At 42.8% G+C, this 13517-nt stretch overlaps 1 protein-coding gene across 1 annotated transcript; it reads left to right on the top strand.

Moving 5' to 3' along the window:
* Positions 1-677: 677 nt before the first annotated feature.
* On the top strand, positions 678-10655 carry maco1b (macoilin 1b). The gene is made up of 11 exons (XM_044037854.1): positions 678-1096; positions 2795-2936; positions 3294-3420; positions 4401-4524; positions 4794-4972; positions 5266-5839; positions 7455-7613; positions 7705-7887; positions 7973-8093; positions 8407-8581; positions 8672-10655. Exons 1-11 carry the CDS (start codon positions 1017-1019, stop codon positions 8872-8874), a joined length of 2067 nt encoding a protein of 688 aa, XP_043893789.1. The 5' UTR covers positions 678-1016; the 3' UTR covers positions 8875-10655.
* Positions 10656-13517: the final 2862 nt, after the last annotated feature.

Raw genomic sequence — 13517 nt, 5'->3', positions numbered from 1 at the left:
ATGTGTCAAACATACAACACTAAACTGGTAACTGCTTATGATGTAAGGGCTGATCTGAGTGTTTTTAACTCGGTCAGGTCATGCAGCAATGGAGGGTGGGGATAAGTTTGTCACATTATGTCACATTATTAACGTTTGTGGATAAAGTCATTCAAAACAAGCTGTGGAGACACATCAATCTGCCAGTATAGAATCAAATGCCCATTATAATTATGTGGCGGACTGGTGTGTATGTCCTCTACTTTTATTGTACATACAAAATAATAACAATACTACTACTACTAATAATAATAGTCTCAGGATCTACCAAACTGTAATGAGAATCAGAAAGGTAAAATAACCAAGAATTTTAAATATAACAGTAATTCCACCATGGTATTTCATTAAGGACCTACAGTACACACACACAATTGCACAATTTAACCAGGTAACAGAACACAGAAATACCCTCATGTAAATAACCTTCTTGTCTCAGCGAGAGTTTTGTCTCGAAGGCTGCTGTATTATTTTACCCCTGCTTTTAATAATACCCACGGTGGAAACCTCTCAGACAAAGCCCGCCTCCTCTGTCAGTTCATTGGCCAATCGTCCGTGCCCAATTTATGCAACAGGCTTTGATTGACTGAGGGGCGGAGGGGCGGGGCGACTCGCTCTGTTCTGTTTGTCTTTGGCGGAAGAGAAACGAGCGAGCGGCTTCTGTGCAACGTAAGTGGCTCATCTCTGTATCCGTCAAAGAGAGAGGCCTCGGCGGATAGATTAATTGGATATACCAGCCGTCTGACAACCGGGCATACGTACAATGTAGCGCGGCTTGTTCTTATTGAGCCTGCGCTAACAGAAAAGGAGGAGGTTCCCGAATAGAGTCCTTTATTTATTTCTTTGTTTCCAGTGGGGGAAAAAAAAATAATAACAACGACAGATACAATAGGTAGTTCATTTATTATTTTGTCTGTACACACAAGAAAACTGGATAAGATTACAGTGGTTACTCGAAGGCCAAAGCCAAGGGGAGGAGGATGAAGCGGCGCAATGCGGACTGCAGTAAACTCCGACGGCCGTTGAAACGGAACCGAATCACCGAGGGTATATACGGCAGGTAACTTCCATGGAGCCCGACGAACGGTCCTCCTCACACCACAGCAGCGGGAGCACTGCACGGGGATTCCCGCGGCTTCACGGCTGCACACCGTGAAAGTTACCAACACTGTCACTCATACTTGAACGGGCTACCACAGCTAGCACTATTATTATCTTAGCGAGCTCAAGTATATGCTAGCGGTGTGTTTTGGTAGTACATTAGTTAGCTGTAGCGCTAGCTGTAGCGCTAGGCCGCAGCACAGCCCGTGTTGCACCGTGTTCCACTGAAGTATCTGTCATAGCAACGTGACAGCTTCAAGTCATTCGCTTGGCAGCTTTGGGGAACTGATAGAAAGCCCCAGTTAAAAGCCGTTACCGCACGTTTGTTGTCACCCGTGCTGTGAGCCCTGTCAAAGTGAGCCGCTTCCCCTTTAGCTAGTGTAACTTATGTTAGCTAGCGCCAAATCATCTTTGTCTATTTACTACACACACACACACACACACGTTTAGACCCGTGTTTATATTAACCACAAACAGGCTTGTTTTGTAGTATTCAAATCTGGAATCTTAATGTGTGTTCTTCCTGCAACAGTTGACAGGCGCTACCGCCGTGTGTCTTTTACGTATCTGATCAAACTCACCCCAGGAGCCACTTGTTACACACGTGGCGTGTAAGAGTTGTTAGTCAGTCTTTGAACTCTTGAACACATGCCCCTGCGTAACACGTCTGTCCTCCTTTGATGCTCAGGGATCACCCCACTGTCTCTCTGTCTGAGTCTCTGTGTTCCAACAGCACACATGTCAACTCAGATCAGATGTATACGTCGCCTCCAGCAATCTTTTAACATCATGGAAAACTGCACTATGCCAAAGTATGATGTTTTTTTTAAATTAAATTGTATGCTATGACCAAATTGTTTTATAAAATGTGCAGAATATGCATTTGGCATACAGGCTACCCGATAAACGACATAAACTTAACACACCAAGTATTGTTTTATATTTTTAAATAATTATTAGTCAGAATCAGTAGGGGTAGACACTTTTAGAGAAACAGCTGTTTGCAATTTCACCTGTATTCTCTGCTCTGTGTCAGTGTGGTCCTGTAGTCGCGTGTATTTTATTCAATAACTTTGTTAATCTCAATTATTTTTTGCAGATGCTGAGAACTTATGCCTGGTTACAACACTTTACACAAGCTAGTTTAGACGATATATATATATACAGTACCAGGTCATAGCAGCACACACACTGACATGCTAAATTTCTGACGTGCTCATTTTGGTTGCAAGACCTTGAAAACTGTTGCTCGCAGTGCCACACAGGACCACAGTTTCAGAGCCACAACCAAATAAATCGCCATGATTGTCTGTTGTCTTTCGGCCCTAATAGTTCCAAATCATACAGTGTAAACCGAGCATTAGAAAGAGCCAAATTACAACATTCGACGCGCTTCCCCAACCTCCACAGCCCTTGGAAAGCGGCAGTACATAAGAACATAAGTACCAGAGACATCTTACACTTGTACACACTCATAATCCACAATTTAATCGTATTGATATTGATTGTTTAATAATAACTTGCCTCATTGATTCTTGAGGGCTAAGATAAGATGAAAAATCACATTGCCAATGTAAAACCAAAACAAAACACTTGTGATGCTTGTGTTGTTTGCATTCCAAATCTTATATTGTCATTCAATTCTTCTCATTTTTAGTACCTTCCTGTACCTGAAGTTTCTGGTGGTGTGGGCACTGGTGCTATTGGCAGACTTTGTGCTTGAGTTCAGGTTCGAGTACCTCTGGCCGTTCTGGCTCTTCATCCGGAGTGTGTACGACTCCTTTAGATACCAGGGACTGGTGAGTAGCTTTGGCTGGTCGTATTAGGTTGGAATTATGTAAACGGGAGCAAGCATCTACAAACAAGCAGAAAGTTCAGTATCTGATCAGGCATTAGCCTCTGTTTTATTAAAGTTTTTCCCTCCAATTTTAATCATCATTTTGTCTGGCTTGTTGTTATTGAAATGCATTGTGTAGGTGTGTATGTTTGGCGTCCTACAGCTTAGTGCTGGTTCACAGCTCGGAAACCATTTCCACATTCTTTTTGGTTTTGGTTCTTGATACGTGACGTACTGAAACTGTCATTTGTTGAGTTGAGTGTGGAATTCTAACTGAGTAAAAGTAGAAATCTATGTCTCACCTCTCCTCTCTCTACAGGCCTTCTCAGTATTCTTTGTGTGTGTGGCATTTACCTCGGACATCATTTGCCTCCTCTTCATCCCGGTGCAATGGCTGTTCTTCGCTGCTAGTACCTACGTGTGGGTGCAGTATGTTTGGCACACAGGTACACGGCTTCCTCCGTTTTACATGTCTTGATATGTGTTAGTTTTAAAGTTTTTAATAGTGCATATGACAAATGCCTTAAGTAAAGGATTGTGAGATTCAGGAAACAAAAACTACGTCATGTCTGTATACCCAGGCTTAAAATGGATCACACTCATTCATAGAGCCTCCACTTCATTTTTTTCAGCAGAGCAGGTGTGAAAAACGTTGTGTAATACCCGTGCACATTGTATTATCATATTTGCAAGTCATAGATTGGCCTCTTAGAATTTTGCATGGCGTGTGTAAATGAGCTGCGCTCTGCGGATTAGTTGTCACTCTGATTTAGTGGTATCCCCCTGCGTTGACCAAAGGCCAGGTGTCAGATTGAGATCCCAGTGCCAGCTGGGGGAGGCAGAAACACAAAATGATCACCACTTGCTGTCCAAGCTCACTTAGCTCAACTCGCCACACATGCACAACCATAGGACGTCACAGAAGTATTAATATTTACACCTCCCCACAGTCTGGTGGTGAAGCTATCTGACTGTGTCACAGCCACAGAACCAGTGGTTGATATATGCATCCTGATTACTCACTTAGTTGAGTGGTAATGTGGAAATCACAGCAGGGGTTAAACAAGTGGTTAACCAAGCTAGAGATAGACATACAGACACGTGTACATCTATTTAAGTCAAGTCTAATGGTCCTGTCTGTATTTGGATAGTTGGTTGTTGCCACATAATTTAATGTGCATTAGGCTTTTTTTCTTTCTAATGTAATGATTTTCTGAGACTTTATACTTTTTTATGCATTTTTGGATGTTATACACTAAAACATGTTATGTTTAAACACTGAAACAACACTGAGGAACTTTTACTTTGGCAAAGCTAGGATGAAATCTCTTGATTAGTGTCTAATCAAGGAAAAGTAAAATATCATCTTCTCTTTGCTGTGGACACATCTCTAACATCTTTGTCCTGCTTTGCTGTTGTTTTTCAGAGAGGGGGGTCTGTCTGCCCACAGTGTCTCTTTGGATACTGTTTGTGTACATAGAGGCAGCCATCAGATTCAAAGACTTGAAGAACTTCCATGTGGACTTGTGCCGTCCTTTTGCTGCACACTGGTGAGTCACTGCTGTGTTTTGACAAGGTGCAGGTCGAGCACTGTGCTAGACCACACGTCTGTGGTTTAGTGTCACTTGTGTGAACGAGGAATGATGTGAAGAATAGACGGCATTATCTAAACTGAACGTGCTGCTGCTTTTGCCGTTTCACACCACACAAAGTTAGTAATGTGTTGTTGAATTACTTCAGTCAATCACTGATTTTTTTTTTTTAATCCATAACCGAAGCTCAGACTTATATCAGTATTTGTCATTATCTGTGTCTGTAGCATTGGCTATCCGGTGGTCACGTTGGGCTTCGGCTTCAAGAGCTATGTAAGCTACAAGATGCGCCTCCGGAAGCAGAAGGAGGTGCAGAAGGAGAATGAGTTTTACATGCAGCTGCTGCAACAGGCTCTGCCTCCAGAGCAACAGATGCTTCAGAGGCAAGAGCGAGAAGCAGAAGAAGGTAAAGTTCAAACATACATGTACTGTCACTTTAGTAAACACCCAGTGCAAATCATGATCCCACGATTCTCTGCTTTCTGTATGCGATCATGCAACGATGCAAGTTTAGAATTTGTGATTAAACAAAGATCACTCGGGCGAAACGTGGCTTAGCTGTTGTACTATACTACTATAGTAAAATGTAAGATATGCAGAGTTAAATATTGAGCTCAGGATACACTGTTGAGTCCAGGAGACTCTTTAGATGTCTGTTAGATGATGTTTCATGCCACTTGTCTTCTTTTTGTCACGCAGCAGCGGCAGCAGCGGCAGCAACTAAAGGAATATCTGAAGTGGACACAACTCCATTGTCACAGAATGGCGCCCCAGCCAATAAAAAGATATCGGCACCACTGCCGGAACTAGAGTATAGAGAAAAAGGGAAAGAGGGAAGGGGCGGCGGGGACGGTAAAAAGCAGCACAACAGCAACAGCATCCTGCCATCATCAGTGGACTCTAAACTCCAGGAGATGGAGTACATGGAGAACCATATGAACAACAAGAGACTGACCACAGAGCTGGGCAGCACAGAGAACCTGTTGCTTAAAGAGGACAACAATTCCTCCTGCTCCTCCTCATCCTCTTCTTCCTCCAAAAACTACAAAAATGCTAGCAGCAATGCCGCAACACTGAACTCCTCACCCCGTGGTCACAGTGCTACCAATGGCAGCGTGCTCTCGTCTGCGCCGTCCTCCTCCTCTTCCTCGGGGAAGAACGAGAAGAAGCACAAGTTGTCAGTGGGCAAGGGGACATCAGGCGGCTCCCACAGGGATCCGACAGACAACTGCATCCCCAACAACCAGCTGAGCAAGCCAGAAGCACTGGTTAGGTAAGAAATGCACTCTGACACGCAGTAAATTAGCCATTGGCTAATTTACATCCCTAGACCCTGGACAAAATACTGGAATACACACACTACAAGGTTACAAATTCATGAAAACGAGAAACATGCATAAAAATAACAGTAACAACAATATAAGTGACATAGGCTGTGCCTCAGTTAAAGACGGATTACCAACAACATAAAGAACCCGTAATACAGAGCTGCAACAATCAATTGATTGCTAAATTGCTCGTCAACTAATTTGATAGTTGATTTATCGGTTTTCTCTGATTTTTCAGCTTCTAGCTTCAAGTGTGAGTGTTTTTTGTTTCTTTGCTCCATTATAATAAAGAAATCATTATGACATTTGAGAACATTATACTACTGAATTCACCATTCACCAGACTTTTGATGGAACAAACAATTACTTTATTAATTGAGAAAATAATCTATTGATTAATCCATGTTTGAAAATAATTATTAGTTGCAGCCCTTTTGTAATATTTTGAAGAAGTTTGATGCCCCTGGAAAGGAACAATAGATTCAGCGTGGATCTGTTGGCAGGAATACTTCAATTCTAAAATTGTTAAAGGAAACGGTGAAATTGCAGCATTTTAAACATATTTTATAATGATCTAAGATCCTGTATTTGGTCTCTCTGCTGTTGATTCTGTGGTTTGTTTACTTGAGTGTTCAGTGTTGTGTGCTTGTGTACCTGGAGCAAACAAACAAAGGATCAGAAATTGACTGGTGCTTTCTGTGGCCCTGGTTGACACCACTGATGATGACGAACTACACAAAGCAAACAGATGGTCATTGATGTTTCAGAATTAGATTCTATTTGTGGTTGTAGCCGTCGCTGTTAATTGCCAAATACTTGTTTTTGACAAATAACTGAATATGTAAAGCTCAGTTTCCTTATGAGGCGCTGTGTGATTTAGTAAATATGTTGATGGATCACCGACACAGCTCTACAATTACATGAGGTTTTCCTTATTTAAAGTGCTAAATAAAATAGAAACATTATTATTTGGTGGTTAGATGGTGACAGAAAAAGAAACTTGTGTCCTATGTCATTTTGTCAGTCGTTTACTTTTATCTTTGGATTTATCTTGCCAAAGTTGACAGCAGAGAGAAGACCAGAACTATAACATCCATAGCATCAATCATGCTTGTTTTTAATGATAAATCTTGTTCTCTGATGCTTTGAATAGTAGGACTACAGGTGTAACTCTTCAGATGTGACCTACCTGTTACGAATGCATCATCTGATGCATTTAAACAAAGAAGAGAACTTGCTTGATCTCTGTGTGTCACATCTTTAGTAGTCGTCTGTACCGTGGTTACGATTAAGATAAATCTGAAATTCCTTTCCTGTTACTGTTACTATTAACTTATTTAGAAAAAAAGCTTTTTAAATTGAGAACCAGTCTAATAGCTAGTCTTTTATTGTGTGAGTCAGTTTAGCAGTATCTGTGTGGCCCACATTAGAACATAAACAATATAAAGTGTGGTGTAATTAACAACAATCTGTTCACAAAGCAGCTCAGGTGTAGAAATCAAATCCTGTTTTAAGGCCAACGCATCCACGTGTCTCTTTTGTCTCCCCTGCCTCGCACAGATTGGAGCAGGACGTTAAAAAGTTGAAGGCAGACCTGCAGGCCAGTCGGCAAGTAGAGCAGGACCTGCGGAGCCAGCTTGGCTCACTGGGCAGCGCTGAACGCTCCGTACGCACCGAGCTGGGTCAGCTGCGCCAGGAGAACGAGCTGCTGCAGAACAAGTGAGTGTTCGGACGATTGTGTGACGATTGTCCCTCCGTCCTCTCTGTGCTTTTTTGCCAAAGTGCTGTTTTATGGTCTGTGTCCTTGTAGACTCCATAATGCTGTGCAGGCAAAGCAAAAGGACAAGCAGGCCGTGGGCCAACTGGAGAAGAGGCTCAAAGCAGAGCAGGAAGCTCGAGCCACCATCGAGAAGCAGCTCGCAGACGAAAAGAAGCGAAAGAAGTTAGAGGAGGCCACGGCGGCCAGAGCCGTAGCACTAGCGGCAGCATCCAGGTACGTACACGTCCGACTGTAACACGTGTTTGTTTGTTTGTTGCTTCTTGTACTGAGTGGTTATGTTCATGTGTGACTTCTTCAGGGGCGAGTGCACAGACACGCTGCGGCGCAGGATCACGGAATTAGAAACAGAGTGTAAGAAACTAACGATGGATATCAAGCTGAAGGAAGAGCAGATCCGAGAGCTTGAACTGAAAGTGCAGGTGAGGATGCGCCGTTACAGGAATTGTTATTGTCATTGAGTGTTTGACCAGTTCACAAGAATGCAGTTTCACTAAAATCATGGTTGTGTTTCTCAGACGTAGCTGTAGTCGAAGTGAACATAGTGTGAAAACTGTGTGTGTTTTTGTTTTTTCAACTGTTTCTAATTTTGTCTCACAAATCAACAGCGGTCATGTCGACTCGTTTGTCTGCTAACCCAGCCGACGAGGAGAGCGTTCAGTCTCCGGTGTGTTTTAAAGCAGCGTGTCACAGATGTCAACCTCCTGACGTTGTCTCTTGTCCTCCATCTATCAGGAGCTTCATAAATATAAGGAGAATGAAAAAGACACGGAGGTGCTGATGTCCGCACTGTCAGCAATGCAGGACAAGACCCAGCACCTGGAGAACAGCCTGAGTGCAGAGACCAGGATAAAACTGGACCTCTTCTCTGCTCTGGGAGACGCCAAGAGACAGCTGGAGATCGCACAAGGTCGGGTTTCATTTTCAAGCTAAAGAGTACAGATAAGAGTTTGTTGTTGGGTTTATGTCTTTGTCTCAAAGTTGTTGTTTTTGCTTCCAGGTCAAATCTTGCAGAAGGACCAGGAGATCAAAGACCTGAAGCAGAAGATCGCTGAAGTGATGGCCGTCATGCCTAGCATCTCCTACTCGACTGACACCAGCAGCATGACCCCTGTGGCCCCCCACTACTCCTCCAAGTTCATGGACACCAACCCCTCCGGCCTCGACCCCAATGCCTCCGTTTACCAGCCACTGAAAAAGTGAACGCTTCGCCCCCCCCGGCCCTTCCTTCCCTCCATCGACCCTTCATTTTAATTTCCCCTGCAGACTCATCACCTCACAATCTGCTCGGCATGTCTGCAGCTGAGAACGTTGGTTTTCTTCTGGGGGGGGAGGGGGGCGGGATTTGTTCTCTCCTTGCCAGGTCAGAAGGATGTTGTATTGTGTGACTGTATTTGTTGTAGTTAAAACAAAAGACAAAAAAAAATAACTTAAAAAACGGGCATCACGTGTCAACTAGGAAGTCCCAGTTTTTGTTTTTCCTCTTAAGTGTCTAGTGAAACCTCACAGAACCGGGTATGTTGTACCTTCATCTCTCCCAACACCGCTGCAGACACCTGCAGCTGGTCACCTGCTCTTTGGTCCTGGGGAATAGCTGGTTTGGTTTGCTTTTATTTAATTTTTTTTTATTTTAAATTGGAAATCAGTTCTCCTTCTATCATACAGCCGCACTTGTATCCCAATTTCTTGGACAGATGATTATTTTCCTCATAAGGCAGTGAGGCGTCGTCTGTGCAACCAGAGGAATGTAATGCAAAGTTGGCACAGACTCTTGTCGTGGTTTAATTTATTCTCTTAATCTACAAGGCGACATCAGATTATCCCTGTTCTTGGCTTGCTTTGGGGTTTGGTGGTGAGTCGTTTTTCATTTGTGTCGCTCAGTTTTGTTTTAACACTTTCAACAAGCTGGAACAACATTGATTTTGATATTAAACAAACCCAGAAAAAAAGGATTGGTGTGACGATCACGGTGCCGTGAGGTGACGACATGGACTGAGTGACATGATGAGGAATGGCCCCGCCCATCTGAATTACTGATGACGCGTCTCGGGCTAAGAATTTGACCTCATCCAGTGAAGAGGGACGAAACCACCCTCAGACACTGACTGATTTCCACTGAAACGTCTCTGAATCGTCACGTCGGTACACGGGAGCTCATTCCAGCTGCTGTTAAACCCCGAAAGTGAACCTGTCGTCCCTTCTTTTTCTTGACTTCTTGATTTCCAGTTGCACTGTTGCACTGTAGGAAACACACGCTGTTGTTTAAAAGGGAAAACTGTAACGTTGGTCTGTGCCGTGTACACACGAAAGCTTTGGAAATGCCAACTTTAACTTTAAAAAAAAAAAGAAAAGAACAGTTAAATAATATTATTTAATGACTCCTCCACCTCAGTTCATGTGCCATGACGGTGTTCAAGAATGTACTGCAGATACATACTGACACTTTTCTTTTGTCCAATATCCAGGTGAATATCATTTGATGGGAGTTTGTGTTGAGCAGGTGGAGAAAAGCGTGGCCACCTGTTTGTTGTAGACTGTGTAGTTTAAAAAAAAAAAAAAGGTAAGGGACTAGAAAGTTGACAGTATTTTGTAGCTGTTGAGCAAGACGCTGTTACACAGCATTTTCTTTGTCCTTACTCCTGTTTGTGGTATTGTTATTTTCCTGCAGGGAGAAAATTGCTCGAGTCTGATGTGGTTTTTGCCGTCATCTGAAATGATCATTATTGTGTGTGTGGTTTTCACCTACTGTATATGGAGAAGCTTTTTTTTTCTTCTTCTTTCAGACGGCTGACGTTGGCTTGTGCGGGCGGGGCGTGACTCAGACAGTTTTAGTCGGTTGTTTGGTCAACTGATTGTTGAAAGTGTTTAGTTTTTTTCTTGTTTTCTATGCCCACAGTCACCGCTTAGTTTCTACCCAGGTCTGACCTTGGCTGCGCTCTCGCTCTGTGAGGTTTGCAAGGAATAAACTTTTTTCTTTTCTTGCACATTGTCTTTTCTCTGCTTGTCGCTATAAAACTCGGACTGAGATCATTTTTCAGCAACTTAGCAGCTTTTGACTGTGAGGTTTCTTCAGTTTACTCCCATAATTCTTCTTCATAATCAACTCTTTGATTTCACCTTGTTTTTTTAAAGCTGCCACATTTGACAAGATGAAGTAAAACCACATTATTATAACCAGGGTTCTTGCCAGCACAGTTGAGCGTAGGGGGGCCTCCTACGCTGTGATTTTCTGGCTTTTGTGTTGTTGTTTTTTCCTTTTTTAATCGGGACGTCATAATAATGTCTTACACAAAATTTGGCCATCAAAATGCAGGAAATACTGTTCCTCCCCTAGGCTGTGAAAAAATCCTGTTGAGAACCCTGTATTACCTGATCTGACTTTAACCAAAAACTGCCTTAAGACCAGATCATTTTGCCACACTGCTGGCCCCTCTCATTACCAGTAGGGGGCAGTGTCTGTGTGCTTAATATACCCTACAGCTTAAGAGAGACAATCCTTCCTTATACATAACTAACTCTTGTCAAGGGCCACTAATTCCCTCATTTCAAACCCATAAAATCCCATGCAGCTCAGACGAGGAAATTATGAAAACCCTGCTCGCTTCAGTGATTAATCACAGCATGTCCACAGTGTTAATCAAGGGTAAATTAACTTCTGTTCCTTATTTCCTCTTCAATCCTCACTTGTCGATGCGATGAGCCTGTCTGTCACTCATCTTGAAACAAGTGACAATCCTGTTGCTGCGCGTGTAAAAAATGTAGGACGGAGATAAAGAATCCTGCCAAGGACACAGAATCCCAGTGAGTCTCCTGCTCATCAGCAAATTCACTCATGCAACACGATGCTTTCTTCCTCGAATACACTGGATTGACAGGTGCAGTGAGACAAAGGCAGGTGAAGCTCCTTACTCACTCCCTCCACATTAACTCATGCTTACTGTATCTTTGGCATTCATTTTTGTTTATAGTCAAAAATCTGGGCTGTGGATGTGGAATTAACAGATTATAGGAGGTCTTGATGACCTCACACAAAAAACACCTGCTGCAACTGTGTCCCCCCCATGTTTCTGCTTTAAAAGCCAGTATACAGTCTGTGTCTTACATGCTCCAGTAACTATGGAGGCTACATTCTTCAGAAGTAGCCTCTAAATTCAGAAGTACAGAGTGCAACTACTGCTGTAAGCGCTGCCACTCGAGCTGTATATTGCAGATATATGCTGGTGCTGTTGCCTCACGTGTCCTTGGGGACACATTAGTTTGTTGAATTCTTATCTCAGAGCTCGTCATCTCCTGTGAAATCTGGTGCTGCGGGAGTTTTTTTTTTTTGAAAGCCATTCTGCTGAACAACTGGTTTACAGTGAGCGGTGTGTGGGTGCGATTGTTCTTCGTTATTAGTTTACGTATCTGATGATGAAACATACTTACAGATCTGCTGGGCTAGGATTTATTTTGAGTGGATTTGTTTTCATCGTCATGTAAAGCAAGTGAACTGAAAGATGACACTTTGATTGACCTTTGACATCACTCAGGAAGAGAGCGAGGCTGCAAGCGGCTCAATTCTGGTACTGTAGTGCTAACACAAGCTCTGTGTCGGACAATAAAAGCAATGAAATATGTCAGATATGTCACTATCAGCTAGGAAATTAAGAACTTTCCTCAGATCGTCTCATAGACTGTATATAAAAGTGGAAATAAAGCCAACCAAGTGTGGCACATATGACTGGTATTGTCCAATCAGAGCCCGGTCGCAGGTGACGTCTGTGAACTTTCCTTTTTTGCAGAAGGTCAACATGGTGCCAGCCAAATGCTCCAGGCTTCAAAAACAGTTGAGATTCTGATGGGATGACCTCACGGTACACCCATGCTCATCTGATGACATGAGCTCAGCACAGAGAACTGCGACCCCCAAATCAGTGAGTAAAATATTTATATATTTGTTTTTAAACAAACGAGGTCAGAATGACATGACTTGTTATTGGCTGGTCAGCAGGCTTTGTTTTTCTGAAAGGTGGCATCTGTACACTCCAGACCTCCCTAAAATACTGACTTCTTGTTCACCAGGTGACCCCCCTCTCCTCCAGATGTCCAGCAGAGGATTCTGAAACAATGACTCACTGATATACAGAGCGTCTTCTGTTCCAGTGCGTTGCAACCCTCGCATGCAGCTGTTCTACCGGGGCACAAGGGCAGAAAAAGGGAGGATTGGGTTCCACACACTCAGAGTGGTGAATCACAGAAAGCATCTGTGATCTGGATGTTACCTTGAGGTATAAATGTCCACCGTCATCAACCACATTCACTTGCAGTTCTAAATTCAGAGGTCAGGGGTCACTTCATATAAAGCAAAACAAGGCCATCAAACTTGTTCTACCTGGTTTTGCATTTTTAAACGAAACACAAATATTCTTATTTTCCTTTCTTCCTACTTTAATTCATATACAGTCATATACGTGGCATTAATCCTGGTCCCCTGCCTCATATGAACCAGGAAAGGTTCAGGACTCAGGACCTGCCTTTTTATTTATGTATTCATCAGTTTGTTCCTTTCTTTACATGTTTTGCATATTTTACTCTTTGGGATTTTGCAGCATTTATTGTATTTGTTCTATCAATCCCAATATTTTGTATTTATTTTATTTATTCATTGTATCTCCAGGACTATTTGTCACGAAAGAAGGTTCACTATGAATGATTTGTGTTGTTGTTGTTGTTAAACAAAACCATAAACGATAAACAAATAAGTCAAATCAAATAAAAGTAGCAGTTGTAAAACAGCGCTCGCTGCACCGCCCGCCCGAGACGCTATTACTGCTGTTGCTTACTGCGCGAGTCCACAAGCGGAAGCT

The sequence above is a fragment of the Solea senegalensis genome, linkage group LG11, assembly GCF_019176455.1.
Source record: "Solea senegalensis isolate Sse05_10M linkage group LG11, IFAPA_SoseM_1, whole genome shotgun sequence".
NCBI classification, from domain to species: domain Eukaryota; kingdom Metazoa; phylum Chordata; class Actinopteri; order Pleuronectiformes; family Soleidae; genus Solea; species Solea senegalensis.
This window is presented reverse-complemented; position numbering and strand designations above follow the sequence as displayed.

Coding starts and splice junctions, on each gene's coding strand:
- maco1b (XM_044037854.1), top strand. CDS start 1,017: ATGAAGCGGCGCAATGCGGACTGCAGTAAACTCCGACGGCCGTTGAAA. Junction 5,840..7,454: donor AAGCCAGAAGCACTGGTTAG/GTAAGAAATGCA, acceptor TGCCTCGCACAG/ATTGGAGCAGGACGTTAAAA. Junction 7,888..7,972: donor GCACTAGCGGCAGCATCCAG/GTACGTACACGT, acceptor TGACTTCTTCAG/GGGCGAGTGCACAGACACGC.